Source organism: Natator depressus, chromosome 25, assembly GCF_965152275.1.
Source record: "Natator depressus isolate rNatDep1 chromosome 25, rNatDep2.hap1, whole genome shotgun sequence".
NCBI lineage: Eukaryota > Metazoa > Chordata > Testudines > Cheloniidae > Natator > Natator depressus.
Window position 1 is genome coordinate 15,489,953 of NC_134258.1, and position 20,210 is coordinate 15,510,162.

Genomic DNA, 20,210 nt, shown 5'->3' on the forward strand with positions numbered 1-20,210 from the left:
GCAAATCCCACGCGGCCCAGTGCAACTCCACTGGCATGAGCACAAACGCTCGCTACTCTCCTCTCACACCAGAGAGCCCTGGAGCTTGGTTTTGCTTGGCAGGGAGCGGGCGTCGGGCAGGCCAGAGACTCCCTGCCGCAGCTGGTTTAGGGCCTTTGCATTTTTAGACCTTTCCACAAGGAGGAGGATCAGGCAGCCCTGGGGCAACACAGCAGCAGCCACCCCCAGGTCCGGCGGAGGGCAGGGAACTATCTCCCTGAAACCTGGACTCCGAGGGCCCAGCCAAGAGGGCAGCCGGCACAGTGAGATCAGCTGCCATTGTAGCTGCACGTGCAGGAAGTGAGCAAACGCAAGTGACATGGCTGAGCTGATCTCTGGCTTATTCGTGGTTTGGGACAGCCTGGAGCTGAGGAAGCAGCATTTAGCCCTTTGCCAGGGCAGCGTGGGAGCACGGCCATCAACACAGTTGACTGGGGAGGGAACCGGGCTCACCACACTCAGTGTGTAGCAGGAGATCCAGGAGGAGCTGGCTTGCGACATCAGCTCCATGCCCCGCAACCAAAGAGCAGAACTCGTGTCCACGTTCCCTTGCACAAGACTCCTCCTCCTCCTGCCAAACTGCAGGAAAGTGCAACCGCCTCGAAAGCGACACTTGGTGTCATTGCACGTAAGGGAAGCCAGCAACGCAGCAAGATGGGCCCGTCCTTTACCGGCTGCTGGGGAGTTATCACTTGCCGAGGACAGAAGACAAGCTTGGCCTGGATTTCATTACTGCTGGCGCTGTCACATCCACTAATCTCATCCATCTGACCCAGCTCGCCTCCCCTCCGTACAGAACTGGTTCTTACCGGTCTTCAGCGCTTGTCTCAACTCCGAGCCAGACGTCCTGTATAACATCTCACTGTCTAAGCCTGTGAGAAGTGCAGGACGGTTTATGTTAGCTCTGTGAATAGAGGCAGCCACTTCAGCAGTGCTGATAATCTCTGAGCTGCAGCCACAGCAGTTATTAACCCAAGGGAGCTACAGCCCTGCGGCAGGAACGCTAGCTCCATTCCCTGCCCACCAGCCATGTCCTAGCAGATCAGGGCTTCAGAGTCACGTCAGCTGAACCGGGGCTAACCAGCCTCGGATCAGGCTGTTTTAACAGACTCCAGAGACAGAGCATTTGCTGTTTCCCCAAGGTGATGGCACAATCCATTAGGAAACCCAGCCTAAGTCCTGGCCTCCAAACAACTAGCCACCCGCCAGCCCTGGACTAGCACAGGGTTCCTGGGCCAGCGGCCGCCACGTTGGGCCAAGGGTCACTGCCTGAACTTGCTGCGTATAGCTAGTCCCATGGCGAGTTCATGCTGCAGTGGCACCAGCCGGGCTGACAGGACACAGACTAAACCCATCCTGATAACGAGAACTTGCCAGGCTGCCGGGGCGTCCGGCTTCGCGGCTCCCTGCCGCCTGCCAGGCACTCCCGGCCCCGCTTGAAAGCGGCTCAGTGGAGTAGCTGTGCCCGGAGGGAGCCCTGGCAGAGAAGGGGTTAACAGTGGATGCTGCCCCTTTGCTACGTCACACGGGGGGCTCAGGACACCAACCCCCTCCCCTCCCCTCTCACCTTTCTTCTCAATGGCTTCCACCAGCCTCAGCAGAAGCGGGGGCGCGACGTCAGGGGGGGTGAACTGCTCCGCCAGGTCCGGGAGGAGCCCTGCTGATGGAGACAGCAGGGGAGAGCAGGCAGTTGGAGCCCATGTAGCACCCGACAGCCAGAGGCCGAGGCCACAGGACTGATTCTGACTGCCTGGCTCGCTTCCAACTCACCGCACAGGCTTGCTAGGCCCACAGCCAGGTTGCCTCCCCATTGGGGAGGGGCGGCCCCCACACTCCAGCACTCAGGAGCAGGCCGGCAGCTGGCTCGTTCAGCAGGGACTCAGCAAGCCAAGGTACCACAGCCCACCTGGTGCCCTGGGGGCAAGCCCTTGGGTCAGGGAGCTTCTCCTCCTGCCTGTCCAGGACCTGGCGCAACCAGGCACTGATTCTGGCTGGCCTCATGCTAGCAGTGAGCCAAGGGCCTGGGAGGTGCCCCCGCCCGCCGATGGAGGGCTGGGGGAAGGATGGCAGGGAGGGCCCCCAGGGCGGGGCTGGTGCTCAGGGGAGGGCTAAGTTACTTTCCACTCAGGGCAGGCTGACTTGGGGCAGGGGGAGGAGAGAGGGGCCATGTGGAGCCAGAGCTGCTCCAGCCTCTTCCTGGCAGAGAGCAATGCTACAATTCTTTTGCAAGCAGGGATATAATTTCCTGAAGCTCAGGCGTTTAGGAAGCGGTGGCGAGGCACGTACGCACCCCGCGACAGAACCGGACTGGACCCGACACTCAGAGCAACCAGCCCCATTGCGTCGCCCACTGAGCACAGCCCAGGCTGGGTCTGGGTCAGACCCCAGGCCAGCTGATCCTCAGGGTGCGGTTTGCATCTCTCCCGGTAGCCAGGGCTCACTGGTGGGAAGTTTTAATCTAGCAAAATTATGCAATGGCAGGAGGGAGGGGGAGGTTCTGGGGAAGGATAAAACCCTCCTCTACTTCACTCCTTAGAGCCATGCGCCCTGCGAGAATTAACCCAGTCCCAGCCAAGGGGGAGAGAGACTCATGAACTCCTGCCAGACTGACCCAACCAGGCACAGGAAGGGTTAATGCAGCATCCAAACCTTCCAGGCCCAGATCTAGTGCCTGGCCCTGGCTGCTAAGGGGGGGCTTGGCGGATCTGGGGAGCGGGGGGGAGGAGCTGGCTGCAGGGAGCCAGGCTTAATCCTCAGATCCAGAGAGAATGCCATGTCAGCACATTCCTGCCCTTGATTGCTTGTTAAACATGGAAACTGGCCCTTTGCCTCCCGCAGGCAGCAGGCCAGTGTCCCCTGTAGGAGCTGCTACTCAGCACTCCCTGCAGAGACCCGGGCCCAGGTCCCCCCTCACCCTTCCCAGAGGCTGGAGGATCAGTCAGGAGACCCCCACCCCCCTGCCCTAACCGCAGATACCAATTGATCATATGACGGCTACACACACACCAAGGCCCTGCTTCAGGCTACGGCTGCATGCAGGGTTCCAAGACTGTCCCTACTTCTGCTTAGTGTCTGGACTGTAGCTAACAGGAGCCTGCCTCCACACACATGCTCAGCAGCGAGCCAGGAAACCCTGCTCCAGTGCTACGCTTGGGCATGTTAATCGCGATGTCTGCTGGGTACGCAGAGGGGTCACACTATGCCAATTTGCCAGCTCCCAGAGAACTGATGTCTGGAACCCCCCTCTTCAGTGTGGAAGCAGGGCCACAGAGATTACAGGTCTCAGCGTGAAATCCCCAAGCACGCTGGGCCCTGCAGCGGTGCTGGACCGCCCGGCCACATCGGGGGTGCAAGCAGAAGGCTGCTGAATTGCAGGCACTGCGGCTGCATGGCACAGCCATCCCAGGGCCAAACAGCGAGTTACCGTAGGGATTCTTCCTTCGGATAAGAAAAGGCCCCATGGGCAGGGCTCTGGGAACGAAGCTGGTTACAGATGAAGAACACAGTGACTATTTGGGAACATGCCCATCACAGTCACTGAGTCAGAACCTGGGTGTGTCAGGATGTTTGCCAGACCCGAACACACTTCCACAGGCTCCCAGCCCATCCAGACTATGGGGGCTAGTGCTTGGCTTCACCCAGTCTGTTACTGTTACGAGCTCCATGAACAGCTCTCAGAGCTCTCTGGCTCCTCACTCCTGGACCCGGGAAGCATCAGGGCTAGAAATGGGAGATTTAGACGCATGGGAAAGCTGGATTCTGCAAGATGTAGGGGCTTTAAGGCACTGCCTACCTTCCCTCAGTGCACCCACATGCTGCCGGCGCCAAACCAGCCTCGGCCCCAGGGCCAGGGTTACTGGCAGTCCCAGACAAGCTATTGTGTTCTGTGCACGAATGCTAAGCCATGCCCATTAGTGTACAGTCCAGACTGCAACCTGGGGCTGCTGCAGAGACTCTCCCAGGGCAAGCCCTGCCCTCAGCTCCTGGCCTGTGAGATGCAGGCAGACCCAGCGACTCACCACATGTGGGAGAGACTCAAGGTTCCTGGCTACAAGCTCTCATGCTAGGGAGCTATGAATGCAGGGTCACAGTAGGGCTCGTCTCTCTGGCCCTCCTGGGCGCCCAGACTCGTCTGCATTCAGCTGAAGCAGTCACCAGGTAGGTCCAGAGCTGCAGCGTCACCCCAAGCCCAAGATACACAAGGCCCCTCCCTCTGGAGTCCCTCCAGGCGGTGGGTCCTGGCTGGCTGAGGACCTGCCTCCTGCAGCCATCAGCATTGCAGCAAGGGCGGAGGGGGGCACTCCCACATATAGTCCCTAGCCAGAAATGCTCACTCGCTGCCCGCCAGGACATAGCCACATTGAGCCCTGGGCATTCACCTGGGGCAGGGCGGCTGCTTAGAGGATCCTGGGGTGGCTACCACTTGTCACCTGGTTGCCCATTTCAGACACTGATCCCTCGCCCCAGACCAGGAACTGCTTGTGACCCTTCATCTGGGCTCCTTGGCTAAGCTTTAAGGCCAGGAGGGGAGAGAGGGGCAGCCCCCAACCATGCCCGCTGTGTTCTCAGGAAAGGGGTCAGCGCAGCTCTCCAGTCGCTCAGTACTGTGTCTCTGCAGGGCTCTTTGTAAGGGGCTAGTTCAGTCCAGGAGGGCACTGCAGTCCTGCCAGCTGCCTACGGCAGAACGTGGGACAGGCAGAGACCAAGTGCCCAGGCTGGGTGGCACTAAGTGGGCTCTGGGGTGGTGACCCCGGGGGGGCTGTGCTCTGCAGCCCCACAGCACCTGAACTCCTGCGACACCGACAGGTTACCCTCTGCCCTCACAACGAGGATGCTGCCCATGGTGCCACTAGACCCGATACGCAGACTTCAGAGGCGTCTCCACTGCCGTGCCCGTGCCGGAATCCTCTCAAGAGTCCAACGTGCCCCGGAGACATTTGTTGGCACCTGACCGTTTCCAAAGCTGCTGTAAATCTTGCAGGGAGCCCACTAATGTTACCGAGCCCACCACTCTGGGGCAGGCCTCAGGAGACAGGATGCAGTGCTCACATTCCAGTCCCCGAGGCTCCCAATCCCAGATGTGAGGGTGAGTGAAAAGCAAGAAGGGAGAGTTGCAGTGGAGATCAGGCAACACAAAGGAGCCTTAAAGTGGGTACACACAGCCTCCCAAGGCCATCCCTGCACAGGGATCTCCCCCAATTGCATGGAGGTGGTGTAGGGGTTCTGCTCCCAGCCCTCAGCATAGGGGGCATAGCCACAGTCTGCTGCATTGCAGCTTTCTCTGCTCCCCTAGGCACTTATGGGCCGCAGAAAGCAGTGTAACTCAGAGCCCCCTCGGGGCTGCTCTACTGGGGGGGTCAGGCCTTGCACAGCCATAGAATACATGGAGCAAGTGAAAGGCAGGTTAAAGCCCCCATCCCGCACTGAAGTGCAGGGATGGTGTCACTGGGAATCACGCCCAGGGGCTATTAATCTCACCAAATGGCTTAAGAGCAGGGCTGCATCACTGAGGGGCCTTCTGGAGGCGCTCTAAGGAGGGATGTGGATCAAGCTGCAGCACGGCTCAGGGCCGGAAGCCTACGGACTCTGGGGAGCTTGGCACAGCCCAGGCCGCTGCTGGAGAGAGGTAGAGCTAGTGCTCTGGACGGCATAAGGCTCCCAGAGCGACTGGAAGGGCTCAAGAGGGCAACTGCAGAGTCCCCCCACGTGGCCGGCCTGGAATGTGCTGCTTCAGAAAGCAGCAGTCGCCAGCATCTCCAGGCTGGGGAGGGACCACGGCGGCTCACACAGCAGCAGCGGAAACATTCCCGAGCTACCCTTTCCGCACGCGCGCCTCACAGAGGGCAAACACCGGCTAAGCCCCTTCACTCCGGGGGCTGCCGCTCACACCAGATGCAGTGTGATGAAAACAGTCCCCTTATCTCCTTGCTGCCACCAAAGCCCTGTGCCCATGAGCGCCTTTCACCCTAAGTCACTTAACCTCTCCCCACAGCCACGCCTCACACAGGTGCACGGCGGGGGTAAGGGGCTTGTCCACCCTGAGCGAGTGGCAGAGCTGGAACAGAACCCAGGAATCCAGGCTCTGAGCCCCCAGCTCCAGGCCCCCCACAGTACAATTACCGAGATGGGTAATGAGCAGACAACGGGGCTCTGCAGTGACGCTACGCGTCCCCAGCACGGCCACAACAGACCAATCCTACCACGGCCTCTTCCTAAAGACGGATTTCTCACAAGATGTTTGTCTCAATCTCCAACCATTTGCCCCGCCCTGCTGGGCATAAAGTGCCCTCGCAAGTCTGAAATGAGTCTCCCTTTGCAGAGCTGCTCACCAGGGGAGGAGGAGGAGGAGGCGGCGGAGATGAACGCCCCTTTGGAGTGCAAGGGGGATTTCAGAGCTGCTTCCCCGGACCTTCCTTCACCTTCCTGTCTCAACTCAAATACAGCCCCATGCTGAGATGTGGAGAGCAGCCAGAGCTCCCTGGATCTGGGCGCACACGCTCTCCTCCGGCTACAGGCTGGGGCCAGCCCGAGGGGACGCGTCAGAGCGCCGGCCGAGTCCTGGTCCTCAAAGGGTCCAGCACTCCCCGGTCTGGAAGCACGGGCTGTATTTCTGGCCCCTTTTCCAGCCAGAATAGGCCAGGAGTTTGGTCCCGTACATTCCACCCCATTGCACAGCCCCAGCCAGCGCCCCTGGGCTGACCTGCTCGTCCGGCGCGGAGCGCAAGGGCCAGCTGGCCGAGCGCACCTCCGCCAGGCCTGCTGGGGACAGGGAGGCCGCGCTGCCTCACGAGGAGAGCGAGGCCTGCGGGCCAATGAGGCCAGCACACCCGACGTGGAACGAGCCCTGGGCTGGAGGGAAGCCCTTGGACCTGCAGCTTGTGAGCAGGAGTCGTCGGGCCGCGGATCTTTCTGGCAGCCCGACTGCACGGCTCCCAGCGATCCCCCTGTAGGAGCATTTTCTGAACGCTCCCCACTGCACCCTCCTGGGGCCCCGCAGTGCACACGGCCACGCTGGGAATGCCGCACCAAGCCCCATCCCTTCCTAGGCACACACCAAGATACAGGTTCTCCTGCCACCCAGAGCCGCACGGCCCCCTGCCCACACAGGCGCTGCTGGCAGAAGCACCTTCGAGGAACGGGGCAGCACCCAGCGCACGGAAAGGCAGCGCTCCGAGGGTCAGCGGGAACCGGAATTCCTGCTGCAGGGGGTGTTCTCCCCCCACCTTCCCTGTCGTCTTCCCCTGACACAGCCTCCCCGCCCCGCTAGACCCCTGCCTTCCCTCCACCTCCTGCCCCGCTGGACCCCCGCCTTCCTCCCCCACACTGCCTCCCCCCCAACGGACCCCCCACCTTCCCCATCGTCCTCCCTCTACACTACCTTCCCCTCCACCTCCCCCCGCCCACCGGACCCCCGCCTTCCTTGTCGTCCTTCCCCGACACCGCCTTCCCCCCGGCTGGACCCGCACCTTCCCCCCCCCCCCCCCGCAGGACCTCTGCCTACCCCGTCCTCCTCCCCCCACACCGCCTTCCCCACCCCCACAGTTGGGGCCTCGCCAGGATTAACAGAAAAACTTCCTTCCGTGCTCTTGGCTAGACACAGAGCAGCATGGTCAGGACATACAGCCCTGCACGCCAGGGCATGCACACTGTGCCCAAGCCCAGAGTGTGCCATCACAATCCTCGTGTGCAGGGCCCTCGCACACAGACAGCACTGCATGGGGCACGACATGCTGCCTAGGAGCTCCGGGGGCTGGCCCACTGCCCTGCACTGTGTGGCTGGGGCACATTGCGGCTGACCAAGTTCAAACCCAGCTGAAAACCGGGGGGGGGGCTGGCTGGCTGGCTGGCTGGCTGGCTGGCTGGCTGGGCAGCGTACTCAGGACAGCCTGGTCAGAGGCTATTTAGCACCTGCACAAACTCAAGACCAGGGGGCTGGGTGCACACGACGGCTCCTGTGGCTGGCATGGGATGCAGGCGCAGCAGCACTGGGACGGAGGGTGCTTCAGCAGGATGGAAATCCATCCCACGACTTGCATCTGACACAGCCCCCCTTGGATGCCTGCACCTCTGGGCCTGTCTGGGATGAGAGGCCATGGGGTGAGGGAAAGAGCTCACATGATACCTCCCAGCCTGTGCTGTGAGAGTAAAACCACAGCTGAGCAACAGTGGCAGGCAGGGGCCCAGCCCACACCTCCCCAGACGTGGGGATTTTATCACTAATGCATCTGCACTATCAGCACCTCCAGCAGGCCCCACAGAAGCGGATTAACCTTCAGCAGCCCTGGAAGGCACAGTCTCAGTTTGCTAAGGGGGGCGGGGAAGGGGGTTGAGCACATGAGGGCCTACAGCTGGGACTGGAACCCAGGAGTCCTGGCCCCCTGTCTGCTGCTCTAACCACTAGAGCACCCCACAGCATGTTCCACTCTCAACCTCACTGGAGAGGAGGAGCCTCTGTGGGCCAGGAGGAGGCAGAGAAGCCGTACTTCCTTATAGCTTCACCTTAGTGAGCCCCTGCTGTGCAGGGCAGGGCTTACCTTGCTCCAGCACCTCCTGCATGCGGGAGGTGCTGGCCCCAGGAGTCGCTGGCAAGGGTCTCTGCACCCTGGGTCTCTGGGAAGGGAGGGAGATTTTCACGGGCCCAATGTACTCCACATAGGTGCCAGGGAAATCCCCTTTCTGCTTGGTGCGCTCATTGATGCCTGGGATCCACCCAATCTGGTTGGGCGTCTGCTCGTCTCCGTCCTTGAAGCCCAGGGCCTGCAGGGCCCCTTTGCTCACCACCAGGACGTCCCCGGGGAGCAGGTCGATGTCCTCGTCACGCTCTTTGCAGTACTGGTAGAGCGCGCGGTACTGAAAGCCCTCGGTGCTGCCCATCTTCTCTGCTGCACAGGGCAGCTGGTGCGGGGGCCAGCTGCTCGGGACGTGGAGAGGCAGGGAGGGGGCTCAGGCACTGCTCTCGCCCTGCACCATTCTTTGTGGGTTTAACATCTTTGCACGAGCCAGGACGAGCGAAGCCTGGTGAGGACAGCCCCACACACGCCCACGCACGCTGCAGTGCAGCCCCTTTTCCTTAACTTGAAGCCACGATTCAACCAAATGATGGAGCAGAGGGAGAATGCGACGAACATAATCCAGCACTCGTGACTGGGCATGCAGCAAAGAAAGGGGCAGCTCAGGGCTCCGCAGTCCTAGAAGGGGGCAGGTGTGTCAGGGTCCGTAGGGCGAGGGGACAGCGTGTTTCCAGCCAAGCATGGCGTGTGCTCCCGCTTCTCTTCCCAGAACCTGGAAGGGGGAAGAACGAGGGTCTGTTACGTCACGGCCAAATGCTCCAGAGCACGGCCCTTCCTGTCATGCCCCCAACATCCAAACCGCTCCCGCCATGCTAACCACTTCAGTAAAACAAACTCCAGGCACTAGGCAATCAAGTCAGTCCCTTACTGACACCTGGATCCCAAGCACAGGAACATCAGAGCATGGGACTGACTTGATCCATAAACTGCAAAAGCGTGAGAGAAGCCCCTGCTCACTGCAGAATCACTCTGCTGCCTGGGACTTGCAACCCCAAGGTAACTGCAAGACAAAGAGAACACAGGGCCTTGTTTGCCTGTCTGCAGTTTGCTCTCTTTGATAGCACTTTGCAGAAAGTAATTCATTGTTTTCCTGTTTGCATGATCTTTTACACAGCAACGTTTACAAACAGATAAAGGAGCCCTCCAACCACCCAGAACCTGACACCAATTTCCTTCTTGTATCAAACGGAATATGTTTCACAAATGTATGTTTTCCTGTGCACTAAGAAATCTCTGGAGATCACCACCACGAAAGCCTGGCCTACACAGAAAAGTTACATCGACATAGCCACAGCCGTAGCTATGCCAACCTACCCCCCAGTGCAGATGGGGTTGTGTCAGCAGAACAATTCTTCCACCGAACACCTGGAGAGGTGGATCACCACCAGTGATGGAAAAACCCCTTTCATCACTGTAGGGCATCTCCACGCTAGGGTGCTACACCAGCCCAGCTGCAGGGTCCAGAGCGTAGACATGGCCTAAGTCTCTGCACCTGTAGTCTACAGGCTCATCAAATGCCTGGCAGCTGCCACACAGAAGAGGCTCAAAGATTAGGTTGAAGCAAAACCACTTCTGCTGCTGGATACCTAGTGCAGGCAAGTGCCTGCGATGTGGGGGAGGGGGGGATTTTTCTTGGACAGAGCGAGGTGAGGGGGGAGGGAGTTAGGAAGAAATGAATTGTTAACGCCCTCAACTCTACTCGAATTTGAGAGCCACCAGTTGCCTTTAAGTGATTCAAAAATACAAAGAGCAGAAGAACATGGGGCCTGCCTGACCCAGAAAGCAGCCAAAAGGAACAAACTTTTAACAGCATTTTAATTTGGAGAGAATAGATGTCGATCATTTGAGTCCAATGAGAAACGATGGCATGCCCACACACCCGTACAGCACTTCCAACTAGCTGTGCCCAAGCTTCCCATTTGACTCCGCTTCCCTCGGGGTAAGACGCGGCGTTTCTACAGGACACGCAGCTGAATCAAAACCGATAGTGGCATTAGAATGTCTGCAGCTACCGAGAGCAGTTCAAACCGGAATTCCTCCAGTCTTTAATGTCTTTGAGAAGTCCGGATGCCATTCCTATTAGCTACTCAAGCGGCTTTTGAGAGGTCCATGCCAGAAGCCATCTGACACTAGCTCCATCTTCCTCTTGCAGCCACCCCCAGGAGCAGGTCGGGTTATCTGCATGCACACAACCTGGGCAGGGAGGTAAAGTTACAGTGTTGTGTAACTCGGGGGTGTTCGTATGGCCACGCTATTGAGCTACCTAAACAGGAAAGCAAGACAACAGATCTAGATAAGCAGCCCTCAGCACCCAACTGAAAGACAATGGGGCAGCTGTTTGCATCAAGGATCCTGCCTCTGACAAGGCTGGTTTTGCCAAAGCTGGAAGCCTGGCACACAGAAGAACCCTAAAGGGTTAAAAGCCCCTCTCAGGCAAGGAAGGGCCAGGCAACAGCTCCGTGTCCAGTCTGGTGGCTTCGAAATGCTTCGGTTCTAGCTAAGGACTGCTGTGCCTGGCCACCGTATGAACCACCGGCAGTGCTCCTGGCGGGAAGAGAGCTGCAGGGTCTCAGCCAGCGATCGCAGGGGACTGCAGCCCAGGGCCTGGCCAAGCATGGCAGAATTGTGGGATCCCACCACAAAGGGGGTGTGCTCCAGCTGGGAGGGGGCAGAGGGGCAGCTACCTAGTAAGTGGGATAACTACGTGAGTCTGCATCAATACGTTTCCTGGCACAAGCTAAATGAAGCTAGCCAGCACACGTTTAACTAATCTGGCTTTAAGCCGATCGTAAGATGTGTGTTAGAACAAAGCCTGCAGGACCCACATGCTCTCAGGATGCAGAGGGGATGCAGGAGCAGCCTGGAGCCACCCACCTGCAGCCTGTTGGCATCTGACAGCTGCAAACGTTTGCACTGCAGACCAGATATGCTGTGGCAGGGCACATGGGCTGCAGCCAGCAGCGTCCCCACAGCTAAAGCACATTTGGCCCTTTAATCGCCATGCTCCACTAGGTAGCTTTGGCCCCTAGCTGCTGTGCCGGGGAAGGGACTAGCCCCCACTTATGGCTGCTGAGGTTTCTGCCTTTTGAATTAGCTAACCTGGAGAGGGAGGACTCCTAGCAGGGCCCATCCCCCCCTCCTGGTAGTGCAGGCTCGCTCCATTCCTAGGGGCCGTCTTGAACAGTCTGTGTCCCAAGTGATAGGGCTCCCTGCCTTCCCACGGGACATTACTGCATGGCCTGGCACAGCTCTGGTGCAGGACTCAGTGTCCAGTCTAAACTCCCCACTGACCGTCATCACACTTATGCATGCTGGGCACTCAGCGAACACAGTGACAATAACTGCCCCACACAGCTCACATGCCGCCCCAAACAGCACCTTCCCCTCAGCAGTGTTCACACACTTCTGGTTTCTGTTCCCTTTGCTGTTGTTCTTAGTTAGCTCCTCCAGCCGCTCACCATCTGCACAGAGTCCAGCTCCTGCCAGGGTTCCAGATTTCACTGGCCCTCCGACCCTGGCGTCTGACAAGTTCTCTTTGCAGGCAGAAGACGCGCACAAGCTTGGAAGCCAGCCACGGAGGGACTGCAGAATGGCTACGGTGCTGGCCCAGGGCGTTCTGGGCAGGAACCATCTCCACACCCCCTTTTCCCTTCGCATGGTGCCCAGCACAACAGAGCCCTGACCCTGCCTGAATCTCCAGGTGCTACAGGAGCAGTGGAGACTGTGCGAGGTGCGCTCAGATGGCACATCCCCGTCTCTATGGAGTCACGCTGACAGCATTCGGAGCAGCACTTCTGAAGGTCACAGGAACCAGCCCGTTCGACAGCAAGCATCTGATTAGCCCCCAGCACGAACCCAGCTAGCAAAAGCCAGGGCTATTTTTAGGAGTAAACAAACGCTGCTGAGATGGAGGCACGAAGAGGCTCCTTCCCATAATTAGAAATGCATGGATGTTTTAAATTTGCCCTGTGAGGAAGCCATGTGTTTTTGCAGAGCTGCTACTGACCAAGAGAGATGGGTCTGTTTGGGGCTCACCATTGGCCCCCAGCTGGGCTGGGTTAGTATGCAGGGACACCAAATGAATGATGTGGTAACATCAAAGTGTCTGTCAGTTACCAAGTTCCTGGTGAGAGCAGAAAGCTCATTCTGAACCCACAAGAGTCCCGCTCAGGGTCAGGATTTTGATCCCAGGAGCTCGTCAGACTGATGGGCCCAGTCAGAGCTCACTGCACTAGTCCCACGTCCAGCTCTTACCATTTCCCCTTCAGGGTTCTGTGCTCACTCACGTGGGACTTGTCCAGACACCAGCTGCCTCCAGCTTCCCCAAGACAACTCAGCCTCTGCGCCCAACAGAGTATCCAAGTTACTGTCATGCGGCCACAAGAGCACCCTGGATATCTGGTATCACTGGGGCAGGGGGGTGTTTACAGACACCTTTTTCCAAGCACCACACCCCATTTCCCCTTTGCTCTCAAAAGCAATGAGCTCCACTCCAGCCCCAGAACAGCATTAGCTCTCTGCCCAAATCCAAGCGCTTTCCTGACACAGGCTTTGGGAACCCTGGGAGAAAGAATGACAAACCATTCAGTTACTCACACCCAAAGGCTCCATGTTGGTACACAGACAAGACAGCTCTGTGTTACGTTCACCAGGACCCAGGAAATCTCAAACCCTGAACAACATCCCTCTGGACTCCGATGCCAGCCCCACTGAAAGCTGCTGGTGCTTTTGTTCTAATCCTGAGGGAACTGGCTTGAAGCCTTGGAGCACCCCTCTGTATGTGTGCAGGTCTCAGGGTGCTTTACAGACTGGGAGTTAACACAGCAGCTCACAGACGAGGACAGCTAGAGAGAGGTTAACCAGCTTCCACAGACCCAAGAACAAGTGGGCATGCAGCTCAGAGACCCCATTTCTACCTTCTATAAGACCCTCCCCACTTTGTATCGTCAGACCTGTGGCGGCCAACAGATTATGAACCAGACAGGGTTCTGACGCACAAGGAGGAGACACGGTGGATAGGAAACAGCAAGGTGATGGCCACAAAAGACACTGCTTAAGGCGAGGGGGGAGAATGTCTCTAACCATGAGTTCACTTGTCTGGCAGCGATCTGCACCCTCTTCCCGCTAAGCAAAGCGAAGGCTCCTCTCAGCCAGGAGCTGGGTACCTGCGAGTTCTGTTAGATTCAAAACCTGAACCAGGCTGACAAACTGCCACCCTCCCCAGCAATAACCCCACTGCATCACACCAAGTGCAGCTGGGGGGAGGAGACTGCCCCTGTCAAAACCTCCAACTCTCCCCCACATGGGAACTTGGGCGAATTCTTAATGTAGTTGGTGCAGAGCTGAGGGTCTGGGACCCTCGGGTCCTGACGTTCCCACCCTTAACGTCTGGCCCCGAGACTCTTTCCCGGTCTGCATGGCACAGTCTAGGATTTCATGCCCCCAAAGCTCTGCCCTAGTCTGATGCCCCCAAAGGGGCCCATGATGTTCCATGCAAACCCCAGCCACACCATTGCCCAGGGGCAGGTCCTAGAAGGAGCCGGTTCTTCCCTAGCTGTTGAGTTCTGTGACTACAGGCTCATGATTCACCGGTGGCCAAAAGTCACGCAAAAGACACTCTGCATCTACAGCTGGCCTCACCAACCAGCAGCAAGCAATCTGTCCCAGGACCCCAAACGAGGTTTCCACCACAGCCAGCCTCATCCTAACTGCAGCTAGGCCAGGTTCATGCCAGAACCGCAAGTTCTTCCTCTGGGATCGTTAGTTCCACCCAAGGGATGCTTGCTGGCACCTCCCATTCCTCTTCCCATTGTGACCCCTCACTTGACAACCTGGTAAACCACAGAGACACAGAGCCATGGGGTGGCATCCACAGCCCCCCCCCCCCCGAGACATGGGGCGACAGGGCAACTCACAACACACTGTTTCATTACAAAGGAGCTTCCTCTTCCAAACGAGGGGGACTTCCGATTAGTTCAGGCTGGCCCTCTAAGCCAATCAAACCACAGACTGTCACAGGATCGACACCTCTCACTCCACAGAGGCGCTCTGGGTTTGCCCTCCTGGGTTTAATTCCCAACAGTGGCTCCTTGGCATGGGCGTAGCGGTAAGACAGCGTGCCCCTCCAGCGGCTGGCTCTCCTAAGGCCTCCTCAGCTCTGGCCTCACGGGCCACATGTTATACCCCATCCCTATGGGCATCTCCTGAGCGCCAAATGGTGGGGGATCCCTTGCTGCCGTCAGCCTGGATGCGGGTAGTGACGGAGCCACGCAGACCGGCCTTACTGCAAGGCTCCCCGGTTTGTTTGGATCTGGGCTTGTGACTTTAACCAAGGCGCCAAGTCCTGCCAGAGCTTTGGCTCCAAACCTGCGATCTGGGAGACTGTGCATGCAGGTGGTGTGGGAGGGGACAACCCACTGCAGGGAGGCACTTCCTCTGGAATCTCTCTGCTGATTAGGTGCCAGATTCACACCCAGGCCACCGGCACACCATGAAGCAGGCCATTTCCAGGACTGCATTTTAAGCACAACCACCCTGTGACACACCAGTGTGTTTCCACCCTGGCAGAAGGGGAAGAGAAGCTCCCTGGGGCGCCGTGGCAGGCAGAGGGAGAGCCCTTGTGAGTCCCCTGGGTGCAGGGTACGGAGCTGCACAGCAGCATTTCAGTGGAGGATACAGTGAACCTTTCCCTGCACTGGTTGAAGTGCCTGCAGTCCCTATTCTCCTCTGGCCGGGGAGGCTGTCACACACCCAGAGCAGTTAAACAGCACACACAATATCCAAGTGCAGACTCCCCGCCTGCTGCTTGAGGCCTCTGCAGAGCAAAGCCTGCAGTAATCCTGCAACTTTGGCTGCCCCTGTGAAACAGCGTGAACAGAAAGCTCCCCTGCACAGGCAGCTTTGTGAGGTGAGCAGCAGGTCGTAATCTGCACAGACTGACCATGAGCTCTTTGGGCAGGACCATCCTGTACTATGTGTCTGAACAGCACCTGGCCCCCTATGGGGCTACTGCGATAAAAGCACCTTTAAAACACCAGAGTGAAATCCTCCTCTGAGCCCCGGCACTGGGACGGTGGGGAAACCGCTGTCTAGCCCCACCTGACTCCCACTACGGCAGCATCTGAGCGCCTCACAATCTTCAAGGTATTTATCAGCGTCCTTATCCCCAGTGCTCAGAGCGGCTTAGTCAAACAGGGAGTCTGGGGCAGAGCAGGGGCTGGAACCCAGGTCTCCCATGTCCTAGGGCATAAGCCCTAACCACGCACCCTCCTTCCTCTCTGATTGAGTAGGCTACAGCAAACTGTTTAAAATTGCCCCACTTTGCAAGAAATCCTAAGCTATAGGATGGGAGCCACTTTGGAGCGCCACTGAGAACTGCAGAAGCTCTGACCTGTTTTGGATCCCAGAATCTCGATGCCAGAAGAACACAATGAATGTGAGCAAGCCGGTGGTACGGTGGAAGGAAAGGCACATCTCAAACCACAGTGCTGCAGCCCAGGCAAGGGCACCGCGAGTTCACGCTGTCCTGGCACGGCAGCCGCTGAGCGGAACAGAGCTCTCGCTTCCAGAACTCAGCCAGCTCCAGCCAGGAAAATATTACTTCATACTCCACAACGTAAAGAAGGAGAGGATTAAATTCAGCTTTCTGCCCCTCGCCCCTCTGAACTCTGCCTGATGTGGGGGGGACAGCCAAGAGTCAGCAAAGCGGTGGCAAGTGCCCCAGCAGCAGGGGGTCTGAGCAGCGCCGTGCAGCTGCTGCATGCCAGGAAGGGCGCAAGCTGCCAAGGAATGTGCCAGTTTCTCCTCTGCCGTGGAGGGTAAGTCCCAGCAGAGAACCCTGGAGCAGAATGGAGAACAGGCGCACTGGGGTTAGCGCCTCTCTTGCTAAGGGGGAACAAAGCACCTACCACATCCCTGGGAATCCCAGCACAAAGCTTTAGGCACAACAAAGCACCTCTATGCTCGAGTCAGGATGGGGGAGGGAGAAACGTGCCCCATTTGGTTTTTGAAGGGGATGCAAGGAGGCAAACACCAACAGTGGTGCAAGGAGTCTCTCCGGACAGAGGATCCACAGCTCCATGAGGGTAAGGCGTGGGGGTGTCATTAACCAGATGGCTTACCCTGACATCTTCCCTTCAGCCTGGGTGTTTGCTCTTCCACAGTGGTGCACTAACTAAGTGCCCCCACACAACACCCCTCCCCCCCCACACTCGGAGGGAGACCACGTTCTATGCTGCCTCCCCTCCACAGAGCCTCGGACAATAACGCATTCGCTCGAATGCGCAAGAGTAAAGCTCAACTGAATTCAGACATGGGCTAAAGCAACCCCCTTACCAGCCCACTCTCCTGGCTCAGCCAACCCAGCCGTTTGTGCAGCAGGGGCCAGGTAAAGCCTATTCAAAGCAAACAAGCCCACATCTCCGGTGTCTGCGCCTGTCCTCTGCAGGGGAAACAGTTGTTCTACATCCCGCCACAAATCCAGGAAAGCAGCTTAATTGTGTGCGCGCAGCGGCAACCACAGATCAGGAAACCTTGGCACCCAATGGAAAGCAGATGACAGAATTTGTGCTAAGGGATGGGGCTTTTGTGCCAAATCCCATAAATAGATATCTGGAGGGAACCAGCAGCTCCAACGCTTGGGAGTGAAGTGCCACAGCAGGGCAGTCAGCCAGGGATAGGGGCCATGCACATGCCTGTCCCAGGGGCATGCCCTCAGCATGGAGGTGGTTTAATATTGTGTAAAGACAGTGATTGTTTTCCCCGGCCCCCAAAAAACCCATAGTCCCTAGAATCCCCCACTGACTTGGAGGTGGAAGCCGGTTCTGAACACATGCACTGACTGCCTCCCTCACCACCAGGCTTCTCCTGGGGAGCACACAAGTAGCCACTCCATGCCACAGCACAAAGGTCCCAAAGGTGAGGCTGCAAAAATTGCATGGGTTTTGGGTTTGTTTGTTTTTTTAATTCCTGGCAGTGTCCTGGGTGGACGTTTGAGTTTCAAGAGACATGCATGGCCAGAGAGCCCCCACCGCACTGCTGTGATTGTCCCATAGCAGGGAGGCTGACATGGGCATCCCCGCTTCTGCTGGGGTGGCTAGTGGGGTGGTCCCGTCCTGGAGGGGGCGGGCCAGGAAAGGGGCCTGACTCCTTCACAGTGAGCTCCAGCCCAGACTGCCCCTGCTGCTTCCTGTCCCGCCAGAGGGGTGGCGCTGACACCACAGTGATTAAGAGCCCAGCCACCACAGGCCCCAGCAGGCCAGGGGAGACACTGCAGCATCAGCTGTTGAAGAGCTGAGACCAGGATCCTCTGCTCGGAGAGGGTCTATCCCATCCTGCAACCCCGACCACCAGGCCAGCGTCTCCTCATGCCCCAATCCCCTCACCTCCAGAATAGCCAGCCCCAAACCCCCAACAGCCGACGGAGCAACTCTGCTCTCCTGGCCGCCACACAGAGTATGGGCTCCCGGACCCGGGTACCAAAGCTCAACTTCCCATCACGCCCCCTCTTCACCAAGCCAGCCTACATACCCCAATCAGGAGCAGGCAAGCAGTCTCCAAAGCCCCAGGGCCCAAAGTCCCCACCCAAACCCCACGCAGTGTGGGAGACTATAACACTAGATAAAATAAACACATTTGGATTTTTTTAATTTAAATCAGTTATGTAAACATTTTTCTTTTTAAAAATAAATCTGTTTACTGTTAAATTTGAAACTATGAAAACCTAAGTTGAAGCCTAAACTTCCTATAATCTCCTAAAATCTTTTAAACAAAAAACAAGACTGCGCCAATGAGCTCTCTCTCCAGCTCTAAGGAGTTAAAGGGTGCTGCTGCTCTTTTAATTACAGAATTGCAGGAAAACATCTAGCTGTTGAGGTCAGCTCAAGCTAGATAATGTAAATGTGTCTCAATCTTAGAATCACAGAACTGGAAGGGACCTCGAGAGTCCAGTCCCCTGCACTCGTGGCAGCACAAAGTATTATCTAGACCATCCATGACAGGTGTTTGTCCAACCTGCTCTTAAAAACCCCCAGTAATGGAGATTCTACCACCTCCCTGGGCAATTTATTCCAGTGCTTAACCACCCTGACAGGTAGGAATTTTTTCCTAATGTCCAACCTTAACCTCCCTTGCTGCAATTTAAGCCCATTGCTTCTTGTCCTATCCTCAGAGGTTAATAAGAAAATTTTTTCTCCCTCCTCCTTTACAAACTTTTATGTACTTGAAAACTCTTATGTCCCCTCTCAGTCTTCTCTTTTCCAGACTAAACAAACCATTTTTTTTTTCAATCTTCCCTCATAGGTCATGTTTTCTAGACCTTTAATCATTTTTGTTGCTCTTCTATGGAGTTTCTCCAGTTTGTCCACATCTTTCCTAAAACGTGGCCCCCAGAACGGACACAATACTCCAGTTGAGCCCTTATCAGTGCGGAGTAGAGTGGAAGAATTATTACTCATGTCTTGCTTACAACACTCCTGCTAATACATCCCAGAATGATGTTTGCTTTTTTTGCAACAGTGTTACACTGTTGACTCATAAGTAGCTTGTGATCCACTATGATCCCTAGATTGCTCTACCCCGGTACTCCTTCCTAGGCAGTCGTTTCCCATTTTGTATGTGTGCAACTGATTGTTCCTTCCTCAGTGGAGTACTTTGCATTTGTCCCTATTGAAATAAATAGGATGAAATTCAAACCATTTCTCCAGTTTGTCCAGATCATTTTGAATTTTAGTCCTATCCTCCAAAGCACTTGCAACCCTCCCAGCTTGGTATCATCCGCAAACTTTATAAGTGCACTCTCTCTGCCATTATCCAAATCAGCGATGAAGCTATTGAACAGAACCGGACCCAGAATTATGTCACGTGCCGCAGTACACATCTGTTTTATTTTCGGTCACTACAATAGCACGAGCGCTGGTATTTACATCTTCCCTTTGGGAACACTTCCAGTTTGTTGTGTGGAAAAGCTTTTGCGCCTCACTTCCTTTGGGAGTCAGGTTAGCTAGTAAGTGCCCTGAGAGCATTGTCTTCAGCTGGACTAGTTCCTTCAAAGCTGGGAAACCAACGGGGAGCTGAAGCAGCAGGAGAGCTTGTTCCCCCCTTTATTCCAATCTAGGACTGAAAACTAAGTGGGAGAGGAGCTCTATTCATTCTAAACACTTGACGGTCATGGGGCCACGTTTTCAAAGGTCTTTAGGCACCAAAATCCCACCAGGCACCTAAGCAGACTAACTCCCATCGCTCTCGGACAGGAACCATCTTTTCGTTGTCTCTGTACAGCGCCTAGAACCAGAGCCCTGATGGGGGCCTGCAGGTGTTACTGCAACACAGACAAACAATGACTGTCTTCATGATAACATGCCAAACAGTACAGCGCTCCCATCCCCAGGCGCTGGTTCAGTACTGACTCACAAGAGCACCACTCACAGACGCCATTTCTGGGTTTCCCTTGGCAGTCTCCTATCCAAGTTCCAACCAGGCACAACCCTGCTTAGCTTGAGGCTGGATGAGATCACAGCATGAGGGTGAGGTTCCAGGGAGGCCTCACTGGAAAGAGCCCCTTTATAGGAGAGTTTGAGCAAGATGTGACATGACAGCAGACAA

The 20,210-nt window shown here is 56.8% G+C and overlaps 1 protein-coding gene across 3 annotated transcripts in view; it reads right to left on the reverse strand.

Annotated features, from left to right (window-relative positions):
- PIK3R2 (phosphoinositide-3-kinase regulatory subunit 2) overlaps positions 1-20,210 on the reverse strand; it is a 36,498-nt gene that overhangs the window by 12,048 nt on the left and 4,240 nt on the right. For 2 of the 3 annotated variants that reach the window (XM_074939763.1, XM_074939765.1), the window contains exons 2-4: positions 8,574-9,321; positions 1,607-1,699; positions 849-911 (exon numbers count right to left, since the gene is read on the reverse strand). In XM_074939763.1, the coding sequence (XP_074795864.1) occupies positions 849-911; positions 1,607-1,699; positions 8,574-8,913 (496 nt within the window). In that variant the 5' untranslated portion in view covers positions 8,914-9,321. The remainder of the gene's footprint in view (positions 1-848; positions 912-1,606; positions 1,700-8,573; positions 9,322-20,210) is intronic. The other variant, XM_074939764.1, reaches the window with a different exon arrangement.